The sequence below is a fragment of the Phyllopteryx taeniolatus genome, chromosome 10 (genome assembly GCF_024500385.1).
Source record: "Phyllopteryx taeniolatus isolate TA_2022b chromosome 10, UOR_Ptae_1.2, whole genome shotgun sequence".
Taxonomy (NCBI): Eukaryota; Metazoa; Chordata; class Actinopteri; order Syngnathiformes; family Syngnathidae; genus Phyllopteryx; species Phyllopteryx taeniolatus.
Window position 1 is genome coordinate 20870411 of NC_084511.1, and position 25220 is coordinate 20895630.

Genomic DNA, 25220 nt, shown 5'->3' on the forward strand with positions numbered 1-25220 from the left:
ATGAGACGTTTATGATGGAAAGGTTAAAGCTTTGAAAAAGACAGGACCGTCTTATGATCCCAAACTTACAAGCTCATCTGAGAAACTCTGGTGTCATGGTTTCGAACTATTAATCTTTAATGATGAACAACATGATGGCAGCAGCAAAATTAACTCAGACAACTACAGAATGGAGTTAATCAGGGGAGAAAGTGGAAGGTTTGAGACTGGCCAAGTCAAACACCAAGCTTAAACCCTGTTGAAGAGGAGTATCAATGGAGGAAGAATATGAGGCTGTGATGAAAGCTTGGAAAAGCTTCACAAAAGAAGAAGGGAAATGCTTGGTGATGACAGTTATTGTAAATAAATATGCATATATTAAAATACATAAATATGTAACTAAATATATGTTAGTCACTGTAATCTTTTTTTATTTGTTCCATTACTTTTGCTCAACTAAAAAAGCGGTCTCCCATTACAAATAATGCTTTTGTAAGTTGTGTAACAGATGCAGATGTAAATCCTAGGAAATAAAAGCTGAAATGATTAATGTTGTCATATTCATCATTGGATGTCAACCCCAAATGCTCTCAGCGGAACAGCGAAAATTAAGGAATTTTTGTTGGAGGGGTGGACAGTATGTGATGCTGTAATCATTGTCTTTTGCAATACATCTTTACTCCTTATCTCTGCCATTTAGGCCTACTTTTTTGGTGCTCTTTTCTCACTATCATCTGTTACCTTGTTGCCTAATAATATGATAACATTACACAGAATCTAAGACAGTTGTCCTGATTGCAGGCCACATACTTTTTGTTTGTGTGTTATTTCTTCTTTTTTTTTTTTTTGTATGAAAAATTGGCAGAAATAAATGTAGGAATTCCAGATGGTCTGCAAATACAATTGCACCAAATGTGAAATCCTGGATGCAAGGCTGTTCCTTTTTGGCTTTAAATCTGATGAAAATATACCAAAATGCCAAGCAAATCTCGTATTTTTCAGTAGTGTCAGTGGGAGTCTGTATGTTAAGACATTAAGGTTAAATAGAAGAGACAAATACCCCATCTTGTACATAACCAGAGGAGACAGTGTTAAATGTTCAGCATTATTGAATCTGACTTGTGAAGTCAAGTTGTGAGCTGTTGTAAAACACCTGCTAAATGCACAAGTCTGCCTGCATAGCGGCTGATTTGTATGTTCATGATGGCAGCTTGGTGGTATGGTGCCATACTCAAACTGAATGCACTTACTGACATAGGACATGGAACATATTAGACTTGTTTAGAGAAGGAAATTCCATGGAGATCCCTTATGTTCTTTATGTATTTACATAATAAACTATCAAGCCATTCTATGAATAAAACAAGCCACAGATTACATGACATTAACATCGTGCCATCAATCACATCATATTTGTCGGATGATATTTGCAAAGATTGCTGAGAGCTGCCGCGAAACAGAATGCCCATGCCACAAACTGCCCCTGCATGCACAGTCTACTGTAGAAGCTTATTTCTATGACAGTGACATCAAATTAACCTATCTTCATTTCAAGCAAAGTTCTTCATCTTAGTTTTTAGGTGGTAAACTTAAATAAGTGTCTCCTTATTTTAAGTAGCATTAAAGATTGGCCTACATCTACGGTATATTCACCTGCACCAAACTCGAATGGCAAATAACCACAATAACCTGCTTAGTATATTCGTGGCATTGCATGGAAAGCACAAGTATTTTAAGCATGGGTGCTCCTGAAAAGGTTTGTTTGGAAAAGCGCCACAGCACTTTTTAGTTTGTTCCTCCAAAAACAAGTTGAACTCAGCAGTTTGCAGTTAGCATGGTCCTCTGTTGTGATTTCCTCTCTCAGGCGCTGGAAAAAGCTCTTGGATAAATATTGCATGAATAAGCTTCAGCATAACAGTTTTGAATATGGAGGTTGATTCAAAGCCAACAGTGGAGCAACTAGGAACAAATTGTCTATTTTCTTCAGATCATGCATATCATGTAATGGTAATAACTGGACTGTTCCCCTTAAACTGTCATTTGTAAGCATTGGTGATTTCTTATATTCAGTAACAAATTCATCGAGAACAGCAAACGATGATTAAATTTCCTAAAATTAAATGAATCAGTAAAAGCATTCAGATATTGCACTGAATTTTATCTGAATGGTTTGTAAGCCTGTACATTACTGGACGATAGTTTATTGTAGGAGAGAAAAGGAGATGGAATACAAGCGTAGAAAACATGTCAGAACAGTTTTGAGTAACTGTTGTGACTCAAGGATTTACATATAAACATGTCTGGGGACAGTGAAAGCCTTTATAAAGTCATTGAATAATTCCATTTTGAACTTGAACATTGTGGTGCCAAAACAGATGACCACAAAGCAGAAACATGGCTGAACATAGCATGTGTAGATGATAGAAACTGTGGCATCAGTAGAAATGCTAATGCTACTTGGCTGCGTTGTGCTGCTTCCATAATTCTACCAGTCGACACAAGATTCTGGAGGATTCAGTAGCATGATATATGTACACAATTTTCTTGCAACGAGAGCATCACTATCATGACACAAGCTTTGTGTGCATGCGCAAGCCCTCCAGATGGCATTCTAGAAAATTATGAACATGGGGAGCCTCATAAGTGGAGCGACCCAGAGGTCATTCAATCTCAACGGACATTCAATTTCGGGAGAATAAATCTCTGAATTTAAACAAAATTCAGAGGTAGCATGATACCTTCTTGGTATCACATTATGCAAGGACCATGTTGGAAATGAATATAATATACCGTATTTTCACGACCATAGGGCGCACCGTATTAAATGGCGCAATCTCAGTTACGGGGAATATTTCTGTATTTAACACGTACATAAGCCACACCGTATTATTGGGAGCAGGCATGGTAAAACATACGCTATCTTAAGACGTACAGTAGCATGCATGCATTCTAAAACAAAGTTTTAAAAAAGGCAGCGGGAGCAAAACTTGTACTTTATTGAAGTATTTAACAATGTACTCACGTTATTTTTTTGATCAATCCTCATCCACAAATCCATCAAAGTCCTCATGTTCTGTATCCGAAATGAACAGCTGGGCAAGTTCTCCAACAAACACGCTGGGTTCCCTTTCGTCATTGTCAGAGTCAGTCTCGTTGCCGGGGAGTTGTTCAGCAAAGATGCCGGCTTTCGCGAAAAGCTCGGACAACAGTCAAAGCAGATACCTTAGCCCAGGCATCCACAATCCATTCACATATGGTGGCGTAACTCGCCCGGTGTTGCCTCCCAGTCTTAGTTGCACTTGTTTTTTCACAGCGGCTGTGAGATGGGCGCGCATGGAGTCACAGATCAACAGGGACGGTGACACGTGGAAAAAAACATCCGGTCTCTTTATGTACACCTCACTCAGCCACTCATTTTCTCCTCGTCCATCCAGCCCTTTTGATTGCCCTTAACGATGACTTCAGCTGGAAACTTTTCTTTAGGCAGCGTCTTCCTCTTAAAAATCACCATAGGTGGCAGTTTCTGTCCATTACCATGGCAACCAAGCACAACAGTAAAAGCCCACTTCTCGTGCCCCGTTGTGCGTATCGCTACCGTGGTGGTCCCCTTCTTCTCTACAGTGCGGTTCACCCGGATGTCGAAAGTGAGCGGCACCTCGTCCATGTTAGTGATGTGGTTCGGCTGGAAGTTTCTGTCGGCAATCTTTTTACTGCAGTAGGAGCGGAATATGGCCAGCTTTTCCTTGTAATCCACCGGAAGTTGCTGTGCCACGGTAGTCCTTGCCCAGATGGATAAATGGCGGCGATTCATAAAAGGAAAGCACCAAGACGGACCTCCTTGAAAATGTTCGATTTTCATTTCTTCTGTGAATGGTGACTGTAGAGAAGCTTTATCTTGATCTGAAGTTTGCCTAGTTTAACACTCAGTTTGTAGTCACACTGAATTTGATTATGCTAATTTCTGCACCACGGAAACACAGTCAGGGTTGAAGAATTTCTGTTGATATTATTTTGCATGTTTCACTTTATACTTTCATATCACGCAAGAGAGAACCATTTTGTGCCACTCATTGCCACATAATGTCTGTAAAGTAGATGTTTTCAACAAGCATTTATTCGTACCATTTTTGTGTTATTTGCATGGAGAGAATGATTAACAATGAGTCCATTGGTTATGCAGAGGCTCCCATAGCAGACTTTCCTGTAGCGAGAAATGGGTCCCATTCCCGATCAATGCCCCATTCACAATGAGTCTGTGATCCTCTGATTGAGGATTTAGGATTACTATATTTTTCTTCTCCTACACACTGACAATGGATTTGCTGTATAAATATAAAATATTGTATATGGAAAGGATAGTGCAAGCATTGGTGTAATGCCATACAAATGTGCCCGATATTCCATCATTTCAATTTAGTACTGTTTGTAACTGGATAAAGACGCAAAGCTTAAAAAAACAAAAACAGAATGGCAAAGAACAGAACACACACATTGGGTAACAACGATTTAGGCCACATTTGTATTTCTGGACAGGATTGCATGGGATTTTTAATGAAGAGACCACTTTTCCCAAATCTGTCCAAAAATAAAAGCCTTCTTCATTGTCAACATTTGGGTATACCTGTCATGTGCTGGATGCTTGATTCTCCTTATATTTCATGTATTACTGTTGACCTATGTCATGATCTGTTTTTGACCCATTAATCCATTAAAAAAAAAAAAAAAAAAAAAAGGGTGATGTGAACTTTCAGTGTGGATGTTATTGGAAAAATGTCAGATTTCCAAACGTCAATGTTTTCATAAAAGGGGCACCTGTGTGTTCTTCGTACCATTTTAGACAAGTGCAGTGATATTTGTTTACATGAATAAATTTGTCTCCGCTTTGTTCCATTTTGGTGAGGGATGTTGGGTATCTGAAAGGAAGAATAAACCCCACCAGAAATCAGTTCATTCACTTGAAATTCACACACACTAACACTTTCTTCAAACTATTGCAGTGCTCAAAAAAGAATGGGAACACACAACTCCAAGTAAATTGCTCTTCCGGGATATCAGCCTGTCCTGTTAGGAAGCATTAACGGTTGTGATTTAATTTAACCCGCTGTTACAAATAGGACAAACAACAGGTGGAAAGGAGAGACATTTAGCAAGACAGCCCCTATTAAGGAATGGTTTAGCAGGTGGTGACCACATAGCGTTTCCCTCTCATCATCCTTTCTGGCTGATTCCTGGTTAGTTTTGCCGCTTGTGGTAGCAAGAGATGGTCCAGCAGAGGTTGCTCAGGTCGTGCAGCTCCTCCTGGATAGTGCATCCGTATGCGTAAGATTTGCTGTGTCTCCCAGTGTCAAGAGTGTGGAAGAGATACCAGGAGACAGGCCAGTACAGCGTGGTGGAGGGGGCCGTAGGAGGGCAACAAAACAGCAGCAGGACCACAATTTGCTCCTTTGCGCAAGAATGAACTGGCAGATTACTGCCAGAGCCCTAAAGATGGATGTCTAGCAGGATACACATTTGCATCTTTATGAGAAGTAAGAAACAGAATCTTACATTTCACAAATGGAGGCGCAAAGTCCTAATAAAACACCTGACTGACACTGTAATGTGTTGTGGATTGGCCTTTTGTTTCCGTAACTGCTTCCAAGTGTCCCTCCTCGCTTGCAGTACTGTAAGTGTGCGGGGGGTGGGTGGGCAGGGAGCAGCATTATAAACAACACCACAGTTTACCGCAGCGTACTTCATTGACCCCCCCATATAGGCCCCCAAATATTGCACATGACAGAAACAGCCACTGCAAACTGGAATATTTCATTCATCCGGGTGTTTTGTTTCCAGGTGTTTTAATTGGAAAACCTTGCTTGGGGAGTGTATTTCTTTTTTTTTTTTTTACTTTTTACTGATTACAGTACCTCAAGGAGGAAATTGAACTTACACTCTGCTGTACAGTATATTTTGTGTCGCACACCATACAGAGAACCAGATCACACACATACAGAGAGGCCTGCAAGGCGTCACAATAGAATGAAGGGACGCACAAACAGTGCTGCACCTCATGAGCTAGGGTCCTGGGAGGCATGGGGTGTCGATGAGTTTCTCAAGGGCACCTCTCCAACGACAAGTTGCCTTTTTTTTGTCTGCATTGGGACTCGAATTGTGACACTCCAGTCCAATTCTTTACTGATGATCTACAGCCGAATGTGGGAAGTATTTACTGTAAATAGTGTGACATCATCATCCCTACAGCGTGTAACTCACCACAGATAAAAAAAATAAATAAAAAAATTTGTGTGGTGTTTAGTGAAACACTTAACACAACACAACACACGTGTTTTGTTAAATGGTGCCGCTGTTTACCTCAAATTCCATTTTTATAAATTCACTTCGACCAACCAAAGAGAAGCATCATGTTCAGCTCCACTCTACATAAGTAAACCATATATACAGTACTTCTGTCACCAGGAACCCAATGAAAGTGTGCTAGAAAGGATGGTAATTCTGTTATGTTGGGACCTTGCAGATCCAAATGCTTAAAATACATATAATCTACACTATAATACTAAATCTAACCATCCAGACAATCATATTCATACCATGCACACTTTAAAAACAGTCAATAAACCTAACATGCAGTACATGTTCACCATACCAGAAGAGAGGGGGGAAAAAAAAAGTAAAAATAAAAACACAGAATCACAGCGATAACTTGTAAACTCTGTCCAGAAAGGTTGGAGCTCTTTTGTGCTGCCGATGATGAAGCTGCATCAATTTTTGCTCTCTCCAGATTTCTATCTACCAACTCAGTTGCAGCTGCAATTTATACATTAAACCTTGTGCATGAACACCCCATTGATAATGTAGTCAATTTTTTTGTGGTGGAATAGGCTTACATAACTGGCAAGATCGCAAGTGCTTCTTATATTTTTTTTTTTTGCCAAATTTGAGCAGTCTGACTGCCTTAGGGCCTGCTCACACATCACTAACTTCTGAGGTTGTCGTGAACAAGAACTGAAGTGCCAAATGTGTCTAACATATTGCTATGTGCACTGCATGTATTTACATCAAGGAAATGTATGTTATTAGTCAGGTTAATATTCTAAATAAATCATTTATTTTGGCCTTTTAAAATGTTGAGTACTGTACATGTTCACAATTGAGGTGGGTTTGTAAACGTAAGCGTCATTCAACAGTACTCCACTGATATCACACAGCACGTTTGTACAGTAAAATAACTTGTCATTTGTTAACGTTATCTAATGCCACTTAGTTTTTGCAGCTAAAATTAAATTCAGCGCAGGATAAAAGGCTGACATTATCCAAAATCAGTGGGTCACTGGACTTTATCATTCATTGTGTTCTCTACTGTAGTGCCCTGCTCAATGGACTGTAAACTGTTATTATTCAATAAAGATGAAAACTGAATAGAAAAATTCCATTCTTTACAATGAACTGATTTTTCGCCAACATTTTATCATTAGAAATTTTTGCTATTAATTGTAACACTCTCTGTAAGCCACTGTCCTTTAGCGAGACTTATGCGCTTATAAAAGCAACACCACTAAAGACTGTAAAGTGAATCTGGAATGTGATTTGTTTGTACTAAATACATAATACACATTTGAAGATAATTGCTGAAAACTTGTGCAGAGTCCGAGAACTATCCCGTACTCAATTGTGACGTTATAGCATTGCGAAGAGTGAGAAAAGGTGAGAAGATTATGCAACTATTTAACTAGCAAAGCTGCAGGTGATTGGCGGGTTGGTAGAAGCACTTACTTACGTCACGTCAGCCGTGCAGCGCATCAAACCAGCTCACAGTCCGGACTACAATGAAGTTGAAACTTCACACTTTTCATTGTAAATATTATTTAAGTATTGTAGGTCCTTCTGTGAGGCAGTCCTTATAGTATGACGATTTATGACCACGCATTTTGGTATGAATAATTAACCCACAATGCCTTACGCGCTTAACACGACAGTAAAACTGTATTCTTAATGTGTAAATAAAAATAACAAAAATATTGTGGCGAAAGTGAAATTGTGCATTTCTTTACACTTTTATGGTACTGCACCGTCACTGTGCATTGTAGAATCAACAATCACTTCCCAATCGCTTTCTTGTGCTTACTGAGAAATCAGCAGTCTACGTGAGCGGTTCAATGCTACTGAATGGCTGGACTGCGATTTTTTTCGAGTCACCAGCAGCCACAAATCAGTACTTTGAGAGTCATTGGTGACTCAAAAGTAACTATTGCTAGTTTGATAAAGTAACTGTAGTCTGATTACTCTCCTGGGGAAAGTAATGTGTTACTTTGCCCATTACTTTCCCCCTTACTCAAACTTTTGAGTAACCATCACTGCAGTCAACACAATAGGTTCTGGAGGATTCAGTTGAATGATGTGAATGTACACAATTTTCTTGCAACATGAGCATCACTATCCTGACTCAAGCTTTGTGTACATGCGCAAGGCCTCCAAGATGGCACTCAAAAAATTATGAACATGGGGGCCCTCATATTTGGAACGACCCAGAGGTCATTCAATCTCATTGGACATTCAATTTCGGGAGAATAAAGCTCTTAATTTAAACTAAATTACAGAGTTAGCATGATGGAAATGAACAAGAATAAAAATATAAACTGTACGTCTACAGTATCACCATACCGTATATGCTTCCTAACTTATCAATATTAGCGCTTTTAGTGTTTCTACGTTTGAATATCAACACAGGTTCAATCTGCATTCTTTTACATTTCTGTATTAATGAAGATTATTACAAAGTGAGATGCGTAAAACAAATTAGTGAGAAAACACAATGTGTTATGACTTTTGTTATTACTTTCAGTAGTGTTATGTTTGACATAAATCAGTGGTTAACAAATTTTTGGCACTTGTATAACCGTTTTGAATGTTAAAATATTTGCATTAAGTTGCATGTACAGTTACTAAAAGATGGATAATGGCAACAGAGCCTTGAACAGATTATTTATATATTTTATGGAGAATAGCTTTGAAAATTGGCTACTGCACATTTTTCCTCATTGTGGTAATCGTAGAAAATGTTCAACCTGGTCTCCTAATTAGAGCCTAGTATTAACTGTTGTTGTTTTTTTCGAGCATGAGTCGTTGCTCCCCGACTAAAGACTAGAGTTTAAAAAAAAATATATATATATATATATTTTTGTTTTATCATTCACATTTGGCAGGGTTTTTAACAACATTCTTCTCTGTGGTGTGTTAAATTTGCAAGACATTTATTATTACTTTAAAGGGACTTTAAAATAACTGCCAACGTTTTGGATTTCCATCATCCTTTTAACTGTCTTAGCTTTCTCCTCACATGAAAGCAACTGGTGCTCTCATCACAAGAGATGCTGCTAAATGTCAAATTAGTGAAGGTGTGAGGCAAAGGATGGCTCACCGCAGCAGCCTAGCTTACCTGTTATATGGTGCTGTAAAAGTGGGAAAATGCGAATCTGCTAAGAGCACTTAGATCATTCACTGAACAGGTGGTACTGCATTCATTAGTACACGCCCCATGCTGTGCATTTCTCTGTGCATGCATCCATTAATGTGGACGTGTTTATCAGTGTCATATAGCCTTGTATTCCTACTGTTAAAGACTAAATGACCTCCTTTCAAACCCCCAGTGCACCCATGCTCTCCTTCCACACATTACCAAATTTGTAAATATTTTTAACTGGTTTATTATTTAATATCCCCTTTTCGGCATAACCGTGTGACCATAAAATACTTTTATTCAGTATTATAACATTCAGCGTTAATATTGACCTGAACTGAAATAATGACAAATGTTAACGGTGTATTTGGGGTTGCCAGATATATGATATTTTCTTAAAAAATATATATAGATAAAAACAATCTCATCCAACAGAATCTGTAGATGAGGAGGAAAAGGCGAGTGGATGTCGTAAAAGAGTTCTACAGAGAAGATTGCATGACTGCCTGGTGATGCGAAATGAACAATCTACCACATAGCTAACATTATCTTAATATTTAGGTTTATTTACAAATTATGATTGTAGGCTAACCTTTTGGATACATCGACCATGACCAAGGTTGACGACATTCTATTCATTTCTATCTGCTGAATTCTCAGGGCATTAAATCAATTGCAACTGGACTGTTCTGGTTGTCATTTAAGATGTGTTTACATGGAGCCTTCTATTCCGTTTATAATCTCTTTAGAAGCCCAAATTGAATGAAAATGCCCCACATAAACACCTCAATCGGAATAAACAGGCCGAATGCAAACGGTATTTTACAGGGGTGGAATACTCCTTTTGCCAAACCTATCAGAAGTACATTTCCATTCCAGCAATGCCTCGCGGCTCAAGTTGTAAATAGTTCCCATTTATTCCATGAATTACAGTTGCCTTTAGTTAAGAATAGTTTGTGTTTCATCCACCTCTTTTTTACTATTATTTGAGAACCATTAATTTTGTTGCATGTACCATGAAAACCCGGGATGATGATGCTTCAGGTTGTAAATGCTTTTGATTGCTTATCTTTTTGAGATTTCACTGGATCTGTTGATGTGCCTTTTTATTTATTTTGTATTGTTTGTTTGTTTATATGGTGTTTGTGTTCCATGACTACTTATTGTCCTTGACACTGTAGTGAAGGAGATTTTTAATCTGAATGAGGCTTTCCTGGTTATATAATTTAAAATAAATAAATACATAAACTGTATTGTGTCGTTTTAAGTGTCCTACCGTTGTTTGCAGCTGTGACTAAATGGCCATTGTCTGCCTTATTCTATATGTGCTTTAGTGGGCCCGCCTAGCTGGTAGCTGATGTATCATTGCCACAGCAGCCTGCTAGACAAAAGTCATCTTTACCTCAGTGCAGCAACAATGTGCACAAATTAACTATTGCATTAGGCAATCTGCACAGTACGTTAAATGCTTTCTTCCGACAAATGGCCAGTTGTGTCGGTCTGCACTAACTAAGGTTATGAAATAGGGTCTGGCATAAATGACAATTTATTTTTAGCTTCAGCAATATTACTAGTTAAAGTAATTACTAATAATATTGTAAAATGTTGGCAATTTCAAATAAAAAAAAAAAAAAAAAAAAATGCAAAGGTTGCTTTTATTTATTTGAAATGAAAGTGCTATTATATTTAACAATTAATCTGCATAATGAACACATTCCTTTTCTTTGACACTTGAAATATACTACTGTTCTAATGTTGTGTTTTTCACATTATATAGTAATATAAATGCTTCACTCCACATGCATAAAAAATTCTCTACACATGACCGTGGAATTTGGCTGGGAAATCATTCAAAACAAACACATGGCAAATGAGTTAAAACTCCTCCTTCCCTCTCTTCCTCTTACACAGTCTGTTTAAAAGCTGTTCCGTGGATGCAGTGTGCTTGTGTTTATGATTATGTGTGTGCCAGTGTGTGATCCTTGGTGTCAAACACAGTTCTTTATGCTTCTCAGAAATAGTTGTAATATTTGTGTGCTAATGTCTTGAATTGTGAGATATTTGAGTCATAAGCAGTTGCAGTCTCCAGGGCAAGAACGTGTCATGTTGATGAGGGCTGTCAGAGAGAGTTGTAAGACTCACTCAGTGTACAAATAAACTGTCTTGACAGTGGCGGTCAAAAGGGCAGCTTAGCATGCAAAGGTCGAATAGTCAAATCAGTGGGCTTAACAGAGTAAGTAAAGTAAAAGAATGCTAATAAGCTTCAGTTGGGATGATGAATTGCAGATATTGTGAACACTAGTTGGTCTAATGATGACGGTGGGATTGGAAATTGGCATAAAGATGGCAGTTTGGTGCCTACCTTCCTGTTGCCAAACCTGCCCTCTGTGCATGGGGTGATGATGTGTGAAATATGTCCTTGGCTTGCATTAGACTTAATAGGCGCCAAACATAATCGTGTTTTGTCCTGCAAAGAGGAAGACCTCAGGCATTATTGCTATCCAGACAAATCAATTGCTGCCCATTATCAAGAATCTATTTCTCAAAGCAAATTATGGTGAGTTATTTATAGAGTTTTGAACATAAAACTGTAAATGCCTCCAGAGGTGAACAAAGACCAGTTTACGACAATTAATTAATTAATTAATTAATTAATTAATTAATTAATTAGGGCGGCACGGTGGCCGACTGGTTAGAGCGTCAGCCTCACAGTTCTGAGGACCCGGGTTCAATCCCCGGCCCCGCCTGTGTGGAGTTTGCATGTTCTCCCCGTGCCTACGTGGGTTTTCTCCGGGCACTCCGGTTTCCTCCCACATCCCAAAAACATGGATGACTGTGAGTGCGAATGGTTGTTTGTTCCTATGTGCCCTGCGATTGGCTGGCAACCAGTTCAGGGTGTACCCCGCCTCCTGCCCGATAACAGCTGGGATAGGCTCCAGCACGCCCGCGACCCTAGTGAGGAGAAGCGGCTCAGAAAATGGATGGATGGATTAATTAATTAATCTTTAAATGTCCATCTTTAGATGGGTCCAGTGTAAAAGTCTTAGGCCGCCACTAACATTGTTTTTACCTTTTTCCTTTTTCATCCTTTTTCATCGCATTCATTTTGACATTTAAGTAGGACAGAATGCAAAAACAATGAAAACACTTACTCAAAAACTTTGAAGGAAGAAAATGGTGGCCAATCTGGATCGAGGTATAAATACAAGAATATATATTTTCAATTTTGTTTCATCATTTGAGTCCTTATGGTATCAGTGCAACCCATCCACGTCACAGTCCTAATGGCACTTCATGTCTGTTCTTAATAAATAAAATCACCTTTTCAAAATTGCATTTTATGTTAACTTGGGTTATCTTTGGTGATATTTGCATTTGTTTAATAATCTTAAAAATTAAAGTGGGGAAACTGAAACAAAAAAAGAATTTGAAGGTGGCAAATAATTTTTGACGGCACTGTACCCAAGAGGTTTCAAGTTTAACCTTGAGGAATAAAGTTTGATCCTGATGTCTTGCTGCATCAAGGTATACTGTAACTCTAACCAATCTGCTGACTGATAAACACACAAATGTCCTGTGGTTACTTTGCGAGAGTCCTTTGTTGGATTAAATCAACATCCTCTCACTGGAGGAGTTATGCATAATTGGACAGGTCTTAAAATACACACCGTGTCTTTTAAATTAAGGCATGCAGAAGGTATGGTCACAGCTTTTATGCCTTGTCCCGTTGCATTTCATCAAATAAAATGTATTCCATAACCACACCTGTTGACCATAGATACCTTTGCATACTTAAAGTCATGGAGATCAGATATTCACTAATTTACAGTGGAAAATAAAGACATCGTTGTTTTACAGTCACTCATGTGAATGATGGTTTAGCGACTTTTGTCGTGTTTAAAATCTGTAGTTTTAACCTAGTCCATTGTCGAAATACTATGTCACAAATTAATGCAGGTTTTCAATTTAGTGACTTTCTCACTATACTTGGGCTGGTGTGTGAGGTCGAGAAGTGCCGACTAGCTATAGTTGGACTCGCCTGCACACACAGCTTGGGCTCTGGTACCAGTCCTCCCGAGAGGGGTTGGACTCTCTTCCACTCTGGAGTTGCCCACGGTGAGAAGCGCCGAACAGGTGTGGGTATACTTATTGCCCCCTGGCTCGGCACCTGTACGTTGGGGTTCACCCCGGTGGACGAGAGGGTAGACTCCCTCCGCCTTCGGGTGGGGGGGACGGGTCCTGACTGTTGTTTGTGCCTATGCACCAAACAGCAGTTCAGAGTACCCACCCTTTTTGGAGTCCTTGGAGGGGGTGCTGGAGAGCGCTCCCGTCGTTCTGCTGGGGGACTTCAATGCTCACGTGAGCAATGACAGTGAGACCTGGAAGGGCGTGATGGGGAGGAAAGCCCCCCCCCCCCAATCAGAACCCGAGCGGTGTTCTGTTATTGGACTTCTGTGCTCATCACGGATTGTCCATAACGAACACCATGTTCAAGCATAAGGGTGTCCACACGTGCACTTGGCATCAGGACACCCTAGGTCGCAGTTCAATGATCGACTTTGTGGTCGTGTCATTGGACTTGCGGCCGCATGTCTTGGACACTTGGGTGAAGAGAGGGGCGGAGCAGTCAACTGATCACCACCTGGTGGTGAGTTGGCTCCAATGGTGGGGGAAGATGCCGGTCCAACCTGGCAGGCCCAAACGTATTGTGACGGTCTGCTGGGAACGTCTGGCAGAATCCCCTGTCAAGAGGAGTTTCAACTCCCACCTCCGACAGAACTTTGGTCATGCTCTGGAGGAGGCGGGGGACATCAAGTCCGAGTGGACCATGTTCTGCGCCTCCATTGCTGAGGTGCCCGACCGGAGCTGTGGCCGTAAGGTGGCCTGTCGTGGCGGCAATCCCCGAACCCGTTGGTGGACACCACCGGTGAGGGATGCCGTAAAGCTGAAGAAGGAGTCCTATCTGGCCTTTTTGACCTGTGGGACACCTGGGGCAGCTAATGGGTACCGGCTGGCCAAGCGGAATGTAGCTTTGGTGGTCGTTGAAGCAAAAAAACTCTGGCGTGGGAGGAGTTTGGTGAGGCCATGGAGAAAGACTTCCGGACGGCTTCGAGGAAATTCTGGTCCACCATCCGGCGTCTCAGGAGGGGGAAGCAGTGCACCATCAACACTGTGTCCTGTGGGGGGTGCTTCGGGAGTATGGGGTACCGAACCCCCTGATATGGTCCCTCTATGACCGGAGTCAGAGTTTGATCCGCATTGCCGGCAGTAAGTCGGACACGTTTTTCCGGTGAGGGTTGGACTCGGCCAAGGCTGCCCTTTGTCACCGATTCTGTTCATAACTTTTATGGACAGAATTTCAAGGCGCAGCCGAGGCGGAGAGGGGGTTCGGTTTGGTGGCCTCAGTATTGCATCTCTGCTTTTTGCAGATGATGTGGTTCTTTTGGCTTCCTCAAGTCGTGATCTCGAACTCTCACTGGAGCGGTTCGCAGCCGAGTGAAGTGGCTGGGATGAGAATTGGCACCTCCAAATCTGAGACCATGGTCGTCAGTCGGAAAAGGGTGGCATACCCTCTCCAGGTCGGGGAGTTCAAGTATCTCTGGGTCTTGTTCACGAGTGAGGAAAGAAAGGAACGGGAGATCGACAGGCGGATCGGTCCAGCGTCCGCAGTGATGCGGACTTTGTATCGGTCCATTATGGTAAAGAAGGAGCTAAGGCGAAAGGCGAAGCTCTCGATTTTCCAGTCGATCTACGTTCCTACCCTCACCTATGATCATGAGCTGTGGGTCGTGACCGAAAGAACAAGATCCGGGATACAAGCGGCCGAAATGAGTTTCCTCCGCAGGGTGTCCGTGCTCTCCCTTAGAGATAAGGTGAGAAGCTCTGTCATCCGGGAGGATCTCAGAGTAGAGCCGCTGCTCCTCCACATCGAGAGGAGCCAGATGTGGTGGCGTGGGCATCTGATTCGGATGCCTCCTGGACGCCTCCCTGCTGAGGTGTTCCGGGCACGTCCTACTGGGAGGAGACCCCGAGGACGACCCAGGACATGCTGGAGAGACTGTCTTTCGGCTTGCCTAAGAACGCCTCTGGATCCGCCCTGAAGAGCTGGATGAATTGGCTCGAGAGAGGGAAGTCTGCTAAAGCTACTGCCCCCCGCGACCCGACCTCGGATAAGTGGTAGAAAATGGATGGATGGATGGATGGTTTGCTCACAGACAAAGTTGTAGAAATAGCCACCTAACAAAAGGTTCACTTGATAATCGCTTGTAATTTGATACGTGGGCAGGCCCTCCATAAACCCAAGTATTGGTATACAAACAATTAAAAATTTTCAAAAATATATGGCACACAAAACAGGCATTGCTTTGCAGTTGTACCTTAAATTATAATCTGCTAATTGTGCCTTCACAAAGAATACACAGTTTTTGTTTTGTTTTTCCTACATTGTACAAGTAATTGCAGAATGATAAGTCTTGCAGTTGTAAGTTACATGGTATAGATATTTTTCTAATAATCCTCTCCTTTTATCTTGCTTAGAAAGGTACTTCTCAAAACAACAATATAGATTATAAAAAAGGAGAGAAAAATAAACAGAAAATGTAACATTTGTTAAATCAATACATCTTTTATAGACCGTAAATAAAAACTGGGCATTATCTTCTTTGTAAAAGCAGAGAAAATACAGCTCTATTTAATCATTTTAAAATTTGTAGGTATAATTAATATTGTGGCTGTCACAATTGCGCTTTTCATGGTGTTGGAGACAAGAGGTAGTGGAACAAAGCAGGGAGCCAAGGCAGTAGTGCACCAGTCTCAAAAATATGCTTTATTAAAAAAAAAAAAGCAAACAAGATGTGGAATAATCAAAAACACTTAAAGTAACAAACAAACCCAAGGAATGGACTCACCATGACAAGAAACATGACAATATTTTGGGAATGTGACATCAACAACGACAGACTGACAGAAAACAAGGATCTACAAGCAAACTGATGAGACAATGGGGCACACCTGGACCAAACACGAGTTGCTGGAAGGAGCTGATTAGAAGACACAAGGAGCCGGGTTAACATGGAAATGAAAACCCAACGAGCAGGACAAGACATGAACATGGGTCACAAGAAAACGAGACATAACATGAAACAAAAGTAATTATAATCTAAACCTCAAAAACACAGACCATGACAGTGGCTCTGCCTTACATTAGTGTCTTTGTTAATTATTGAAACTGTAGTTTTTTTTTTTTTTTCTGGAGTTAGAATTTTGCAAGTGCATATTGTCTTACTCAAATCCACCCTGTGAGAGATGTACTTGCCAGAGACCTAAATCTAGAAAGACCATTGAACCAGTTACATTGTCACAAATGAGACTACACGGTGTACTACAACACTGCCAATGTCAAAAACATGAAATGAAAATCCTGAATTTAGAAATCATGGCGTGCACACGAATACACTGAAGCGTGTGTCAAGAGTGCAAAAGCCAAGTACTTAGATATTAGACATTGCTCAATCTAATGTAATACACAATTTATATCAAGCCAAAATGGAGAACTGTACATAAATCCCGATTCACACTAATTACACATGCTGATGAGGAGATTAAAAGGACAGATATCACATTTTTTTATGATGACAAGGCGGCTTATGCTTCCACATAAAACACAGAATGCCTCTGTAACCAAAACAGCATGACTCATGTAGTTTGGGAGAGAAGAGATAGTGTGACAGAAAAGAGCTTGAGGCTGTCTTTAATATTGGATGTGTGGCTGATGCACCCTAATGGCTTAGCATCGGTCTATTTGAGACCAGAATAGCTTGTTATTCGGGCTCGCGTGTGTGTTCACACAAGTTTGCTAAAGTGTCTGACTCAAAATCAAACCAGTTATTATAAATCTACACATTGTAATTAACTACTGAACTTTTAACATTTCCATAAAAGTAGGTTTTGTACAGAAAATTCACATATTTGCTTTAACCGCTTGGTTGTGATACTTTTCTAATACTGTATGTTTAGTTACTACCAAATCCTGAGAAGCTCTAATGAAATGCAAATGGAAGTGGGGCTGTGCTTTATTATGTGTACACACAATTCTTAAAACATGACATCACTCACCCTCCAACTGACACATGGTAAAAAGCCAGAAGGGTCCCATCATAAGTTACTGTACTTTAATATAGAAAAATGGGCTTCTCAAACACGCACTCTAACTCAAAAGCAAGCACAAAGCAAAGGCCAGCATTTATAACTGTATGTATTGTGTGACACAATGTATTGTGTACATTACACACACTTTGACCCTGCTTATATCTCCATATGCTCGGCTGTTGGCGTACTATTATCACAGACAGACAGACAGAAAGCAAAGCAACAGAGAGGATGAAAGATATGTGGATTGTAATGCTCTAATAGTATTTGTTCTGCTCTGCTCTCTTTTTCACTCAGACTCTTGCTCTCTCTGTGTGTGTGTGTGTGTGTTTGTGTATATACCCTGTAGATAAAATGTCACCCAATTTCTCCTATATTCATTTGTCAGGTATTTCTCTCTGTTGACACAGGCACACACACAAACACGCATGCCAGAGCTTCTCTTTTGCTCAAATTTGTGGTGGATCAAACATCAAACAAACTGGGCTCTTTGCAAATGTATCAGTGCTCATGTCTTGGAAGAGAGAGCAAAAGACTGACCTCTGTGTGTGCGTGGATGTGTGTGTGTGTGTGTGAGAGAGAGAGAGAGAGAGAGAGATGAATGGATGGGTGGGAGTGGAGGAAGCAAAGGACAAGATGCAGAGAGCTATGTTTAGTGATGAGGCAGCCTGTATGAGAATAAGAGAGAGAGCGCAAGCCTGTGTGCATGAATGAATGTGAAGGAAAAAAACAATTTGAAAGTTTTCCTTTGCATTTTAAAAGGAATTATTAGATTAGGAAGATGCCAAAGCAGAGAGCTGCTACACCAACTGATAATTTTGGGTCCGTTCAGAAATGCACTATGAGCACACTCTGCTGAACTCTGGACCATTCGGAAGTGTTGTTTGAATGCGCTGTTGTGTTATTCAGAGCGCCACACTCTAGCAGTGGCTGAGCGTACTCTGGCTGCACTGGCTGGGGAGACAGAGCGGCAGAGTGGCAGGCGGGACGAGCTCGGAAGCTGTTCAAGCAAGATGCGAGGGCTGATGGGGGATTTGAACGCCCTCATTCACCATTCATGTACTGTGGAAATAAAACAAAATAATGGTCGTTTGTTAATTCAAAGAATGGGAGCACGCTCTGCCTCTCGGAACACTCGCACTCTCAGAGTAGAGTTACGGTGTCAGATTGAATTTCTGAACGCACCTGTTATAACATGTATGCCATGCAAGTTGGCAGTGTAATTAAACACCAGCCTTATCTCATACTGATGTTGGTTTGACGTTGTTTTTCAATGGACCTGTACGACACTGAATTACAATGTCAAGTAACTATGAATTGACGAAGGACACAACACTGCCTCAAAATATAGCGTTACAATTGTAAAAGTTATATCTTTCGACAATCTGCACTATGGCTTGCAGGTAATCAAGTGCTCGCCATATCAGAATTCACTTTTTGCATCTCACTGCAGATTTTTGAAATGTACATCTAATTCTATACCACAGATTTTCACTATATCACACGATTTTGCAGTGATCATTTCTCCACAAGTACTATGTTACTGCAGAAATCTCGTGTGCAAAAGATGTCCGATGTTTGGAATCATTTCACACTTTAAAAAAAGAAAAAGTGCAATGTGTCTACTGCAAAGCAGAACTGGCTTACAAATCGGCACATCTGTGGTAAGGTGAACATCGTTAGCTAATGTAATATACTGTAGCCTACCACCACTAGTTACAACAAATTGTAATTCCACTGGTGGTCAAAGTATAGACACAGCCACCGGTGCACTTTCAATCTTTTAAAGAAAAGAATAGGTCTTATTAGTAGACTTTACACCGATTTTATCGACCTGATCGGTATTGGCCGATAATTAGCATTTTATGCTGATCGGCTTTAATGTCATAATTCGCCAATCCAATCAATGACGTCATTGATCGGCTCCGCAAAAGACATTTAGTCCGTGACGCAATCGTGTACGGTATATTTGAATCCAAAAGCTAGTCTTTTGACGTAGTACTGTAAATATCTGACGGCCAATCAAGTAATTAAAAAAAAAAAAAATGTCAGCGGTGTACGACAGACAACACGTCTGAGACAAATTTGCTCTTTCCTAATTGCACTATGTCAGACTACTGCAATAAAATCTTGTATTCTGTACCACTGCGTCCCGTTTTTTTTTTTACGATCATTGGGATTTATCTTGTCAAATGCGACCGGATACACTCGTTACTGTGGCGACGACAGTGGATCGAGCCAACTGTATTATAAGGACAAAATGGGGAAAAACGTGTTTGTTTAAGGCTTGCTTGAGGTTTGTTCACGTACTTTTAATACGATTCGGCTCGCAAGCAGGTGACAAAACGTTATGTAGCCTAGCAAGCTAGTGCTAGCACTAACGGTTGTACGTAAACATGCCGCCGTTCTGTCGAATCATGCTCTAAAGCTTCGGGGTGGGTGAAGTAATTTAATTACAATAAAGTAATTTAATGACACTAAGTTAGCACCCATTATTTCTGTCATGTTGTAATGTCGGTTTGACCTGACTGATTAGAATACACAATCTGAGTAGAGCAGCGATTTTCAACCTTTATGGAGCCAAGGAACATTTTACAATTCATGGCACACCAACAAACAAAAATGTCACAAAAAGTATGTACTTCCTGCCATCTAATAGAAGAGCATTTATTTGTTCTGTCTGTCACTATACCTCACTGGCATAAATTTATGAACAAAGATACATTATTTATTGTAAATATAATTATTTGAGCAATTAAGTATACACAGTAAATGAACAGGTAATTTAGACACATTGCTTCATCTTGTGACCGGATCGGTGATCGGTTATCGGTTTTTCAAATTAGCTGATCGGTAATCGGCCCCAAAAATCCTGCTCGTGTAAAGCCTAGTTATTAGGTGTTTGTAAGAAAACGACCTAAGCACATTGATACACAAGCTGCCGATGGCAACAAGTAAGGCAGAGTCACTCAACACGCAAACTGGCTAACAGGTTAGCCAGTTAACAGCCAGCCAACTCTATATTCTCATTTGCTGACTCCTACATCACTTAAAAGGCCAGACCCCACCTTATAAAGTCACACACGTTCGAAGTCACATATACAACTGAGTAGGACATGATGTTGGTGACCCCAAGTGTACAAAAATAATATTTGCACCTCATCATATGCATGTTTTGTATTGGTGTTATGCATAAAGCTTTAAAATATATACTGTCTCAACAATAAAATGAATACGATGGATGCTACTTGACAGATTTACGTCTATCAATGTAATAAACGAGGGGCAACTTTATCCTTGATTCTCTGAGACTCCTTCAAAAATGAGACCAGGTTCTCTTGTGTTACAACAACTAAAACTATTATATCATCAGCAGTGTCAAATTCAGGCATGAGCATGTTTGTTTCAGAAGGACGCTATTTCTTATTATAAGATCAGGCATAATTGTCAAGCTGAGTATTATAAGCAAATTTGATTAACATCTTCAGCTCAGTGACATTCAACTTGGCTCTTCATCAGAATCAGAATCATCTTTATCTGCCAAGCATGTCCAAATAAACACACAAGGAATTTGTCTGGTAGTTGGAGCCATTGTCGTACGACAACAGACAGAAAGTCATGTAGCATGGTAGTGAAGATGTTCGTAAATTGTGTTGCCTCCTATGAGAATAAGATTAACAATATTGGACAACTACTTTTTGCCAACAAATGAGCTGAGCATAGAACAGGCTAAATATTTACTGTAGTTTGGCCACTTGGATCATAATGCAAGATGTGCTAAAGTTTTCCTTCACATTTCTTTTGACTAATAATGACACATAAAGATGAATTTTAGTTTCTGGTTACACCTTCATTGTGATGGAGCTTTTCTGCAATAGCACTGAAAAGTCCCCTGATTGTTAAGAATGAAAAATCAGAAGTTAGGTACATTATTCAAGCAGTGTTTAACTCGCCACTTGAATGCCAAAGGTGTTGTATGTTGGAATAAGAAGCAGTGCGTGGGAGAGCATCGTTAATTAGACAAGCTGGGAGCGTTGCTGTTTGAGCCACGGGATGACAGTGTTCAGTTGATCCATGGCCTCATGCTCCATGATGAGTCATACTCTGTCATCTAGTGACTTAATAAAATTTAGATGACAAAAAGTACAATGAAAAATACAATGCTGTATAAACAAACCATGATCTTCTCTGTACAATTATTTACAGCATCCACTAGATATATCCTCCTCACCAGCAGGTTCCGTTGTATGAATTTAGATTTTATTTTGAAGAATTTAAAGAGAAAAAAAAAAAATTAACATTTTGGGCTATATCAGGCGGCACAACCTCAAACACAGGTTTTTGTCATTCTTTTCAAGTCAGCGATATTAAACCACATTTCTGCCATTCTGAAGTATCCTGGTGTCTATTATTTCCAAACATTGTGAAATAATCTAAAGTTTGAGTGTTTGCTTCTACAGCAAATGGATGTCCTGCACTTTTTAACTCAGACCGGGCTACTCAATTTTGAAATGTTCTCATGTAACCTGATTTAATCAAAAAAGGGAAAAAATCCTTGCGTGGGATAGTAGTTCCGTTTCCAGAAAAGGGGTCAGTTGTCTTTTAGATCAATAAAAATCTTCAATACAAAGCTAGATTTTCTCCACTTTTTGGTTCAGTTTTTAAATTTTTTTAAGGAGTTACCTACAATACTCTACCTTACACAGCTTCAAAGTTCCATCCATTCCAGAGCTTCTTATTTCATGTCAACAACTCATCCAAATTTGTCATGCCACGAACCATACCATTCCAGATGTACAGAAAATGTTCACCAGGACTAATAAACCTTTAAAATTTGGTCAGTTTTTGAGAGTGGATAAGCCCTTAGAAAGTGCACTATGCAGTATTTTACCAAAGAATACATACAAACGGTGAAGAAACAAAGCAGTTTCAAGAGGACCTTCACACAACTAGTGCTATGGCCCTAAATAGAACAGATATATTTGTCTTCATTCAGTGTCAGTAAAGGGCAACAGAAGGATCACTCCAAAGCATTTGAAGGAGCTAAATGTCCTCTCTCAGTAACACATTTTCTCACGCTTTGGGGCATTTGGACAGCTATTTTTCTCATATTGATGAGCAACAAGCTTATAATAATAATACAAAAGACCAATATACAGGTACCTATTATATACTTCCATTGTCGATCCATTGAGAACTGTTTGTCCTCTGACACCATACTGCATGTAGTATGTGGTCATTGACTAACACATGTTGTCCTTTGTCCTTCATCTACATGCCTTGCACAGTGCTTTTCTCACTTCAGTGTCAGCCCAAACACAGCCCATGTGTTGTTGTTTGTGTGCTATGGCTTTGACCTTTGCTCAGCCAGAACTAATTGGACACTGTTAGTCACTGGTGATATGCTGCTGTGACGATGTCACTACAAGAGTTTTTCCAAGCCTTTATTGAGCCAAGGCACGTAATTTACATTTAAAAAAATCTCACTGCACACCACCAAACAAAAGTGGAAAAACAAAACAGCATACAGTATACTGAAAGAATAACAATCTCTTTTCACTCACACATTTACTGACCGAGTGTAAAATTAATCTGTTTAGTTGAATGAAAAACTGATATATTTGTTAGGGGAGGTTGGAATGGATTAATGCCATTTCCCTTCTGTCACAGAATGAATAAAACTCATATCTCAGGGCACCATTCTACTCTTCGATTCTCCTGTGTTGGGGCGGCGTGGCGCAGAGGTTAAGTGCACGCCCTATAACCGGATGGCCGCCGGTTTGTATGCCTGCACAGGCATATGTCATTGTTGTGTCCCTGGACAAGGCACTTAACACACATTGCCTACAAATTAATGTTGTTGGATATCTGTTGGAGGGGATGTAGGCGCAGAATTGCATCCACACTTCTGTCAGACTGCCCCAGGGCTGCTGTGGCTATAGAAGTGGCTTACCACCACTAGAGTCTGACTATGGACTGAATAGATAATGCACAGTTGCAAAGCGTCTTTGAGTTCCTTTAAAAGCACTATACAAATCGAATGCATTATTAGAGGTCATCGTGGCAATGACAGATGTTATTCTCCTTATTATAAGATGTATACTATTCAAGTTATTTTAAAGATGTTTTTTTTATTATATTATTAAAACTTGACTAATACAATTTAAGCTACATTTTAGTTTCACATTCTTACTGAGACTTTGATTTGAAGAGATATTCTCCTTTCAACTTCAAGTGATCAGAGGCAGTGCACATTTAAAGCCTGCCTTTGTTGTACTTGTTTCTCCACATTGGTCTCATGCTATACTTAAAGTTCCTTAGATGGTTTGTGACTATAAACAACTGTGGCTCACATATCAAAAGCATCTCATACGCCCCCATTATCTACAACACCGTCCTCGAGAATCGGATGAGATTTCACTATTCGAGGCAAAGTATATGTCCCTGTTGTCATCTTTACGGAAAACACAGTGGAATGAGTGCTAGTATGTCTCATCATCTTCGACTTTTTTTCTTCGTTTGGAGGTTTACCCTGTGTGCGTGTGTGCGTGTGTGTGTGTGTAAGAGCATGAAAAAAAATCAATATGGTTCCAGACAGTTCAAAGTACAGAATGTGTGTGTTTGTGTGCGTGCGTGTGTTTGAAACCCATTTTCTCTAATTTTCTTTTGGAATAATGATTTGAAGGACTAAAATTCGGATCTCAGATCTTTAATAATGTCTATTTACACTGTACTGTTTTGCTATTGCTGGCACGGTGGACGACTGGTTAGCACATCTGGCTCATAGTTCTGGGGACCGGGGTTCAAATCCCGGCCCCGCCTGTGTGGAGTTTGCATGTTGTCCCCGTGCCTGCGTGGGTTTTCACACTGTGAATGTGTGTGCGAATGGTTGGTTGTTTATATGTTCCCTGTGATTGGCTGGCGACCAGTTCAGGGCGTACCCCGCCTCTCGCTCGAGGATAGCTGGGATGGGCTCCAAGCACGCCTGCGACCCTTGTGAGGATAAGCGGTACAGAAAATGGATGGATGAATCTTGTGCCTTCACCAATGTTGAAACTTTAATGACTCCAACATTTTTTTTTTTAACTCCACAGGCCGAGGTAGGGCATACGTACCGCAATACTGCATAAAACATTTTCAAAACAAAATATACTGGGATGTGCCAGGTGAACATGGTCAGAAGGGCAACCCTGTCTACATTTAAACGGTTAGCTTTTTTATGTTCATTTCTTGTTTGTTGTGGTTGGATGATGACAGAATGATGCATGGCGTGTTATGTATTAAAACATTTCTGTCCTGTTTGTCCTCAAGGTCCCAGTGGAGAGGATAGCGATGAAGACTTCACTCTTTCTCCTCCTCATCCTTGCCCTCCTTGCCTCTGGAGCCAGCGATGATGTCAAGTACATCTCCAAAAGGAACTCTGGTAGGAATGATGCTTTCTAATGGTTGTTGTCCTCAGATGTGCTGCAATATCTTTTGGCTCAGGTGTTTTGTTCCACTTTATTCTGTCATTGGGAAAACCAGTCAGTTTTCTCATTTCCCTTTTCTTTTTCATCAAACTTCTAGTTACCTTGTTTATCTCTGTTTCTACTCCCCCTTTTCCCCCTCACCTCTCTCCACTCTTTATCTTTGAGGTGTC

At 40.3% G+C, this 25220-nt stretch overlaps 1 protein-coding gene across 4 annotated transcripts in view; it reads left to right on the forward strand.

The window, feature by feature from the left end:
• il1rapl2 (interleukin 1 receptor accessory protein-like 2) overlaps positions 1-25220 on the forward strand; it is a 287003-nt gene that overhangs the window by 27755 nt on the left and 234028 nt on the right. For 2 of the 4 annotated variants that reach the window (XM_061788377.1, XM_061788378.1), the window contains 2 exons: positions 24676-24788; positions 24893-25004. In XM_061788377.1, coding sequence (XP_061644361.1) covers positions 24914-25004 — 91 coding nt within the window. In that variant the 5' untranslated portion in view covers positions 24676-24788; positions 24893-24913. The remainder of the gene's footprint in view (positions 1-24675; positions 24789-24892; positions 25005-25220) is intronic. The other 2 variants (XM_061788375.1, XM_061788379.1) reach the window with 1 other exon arrangement.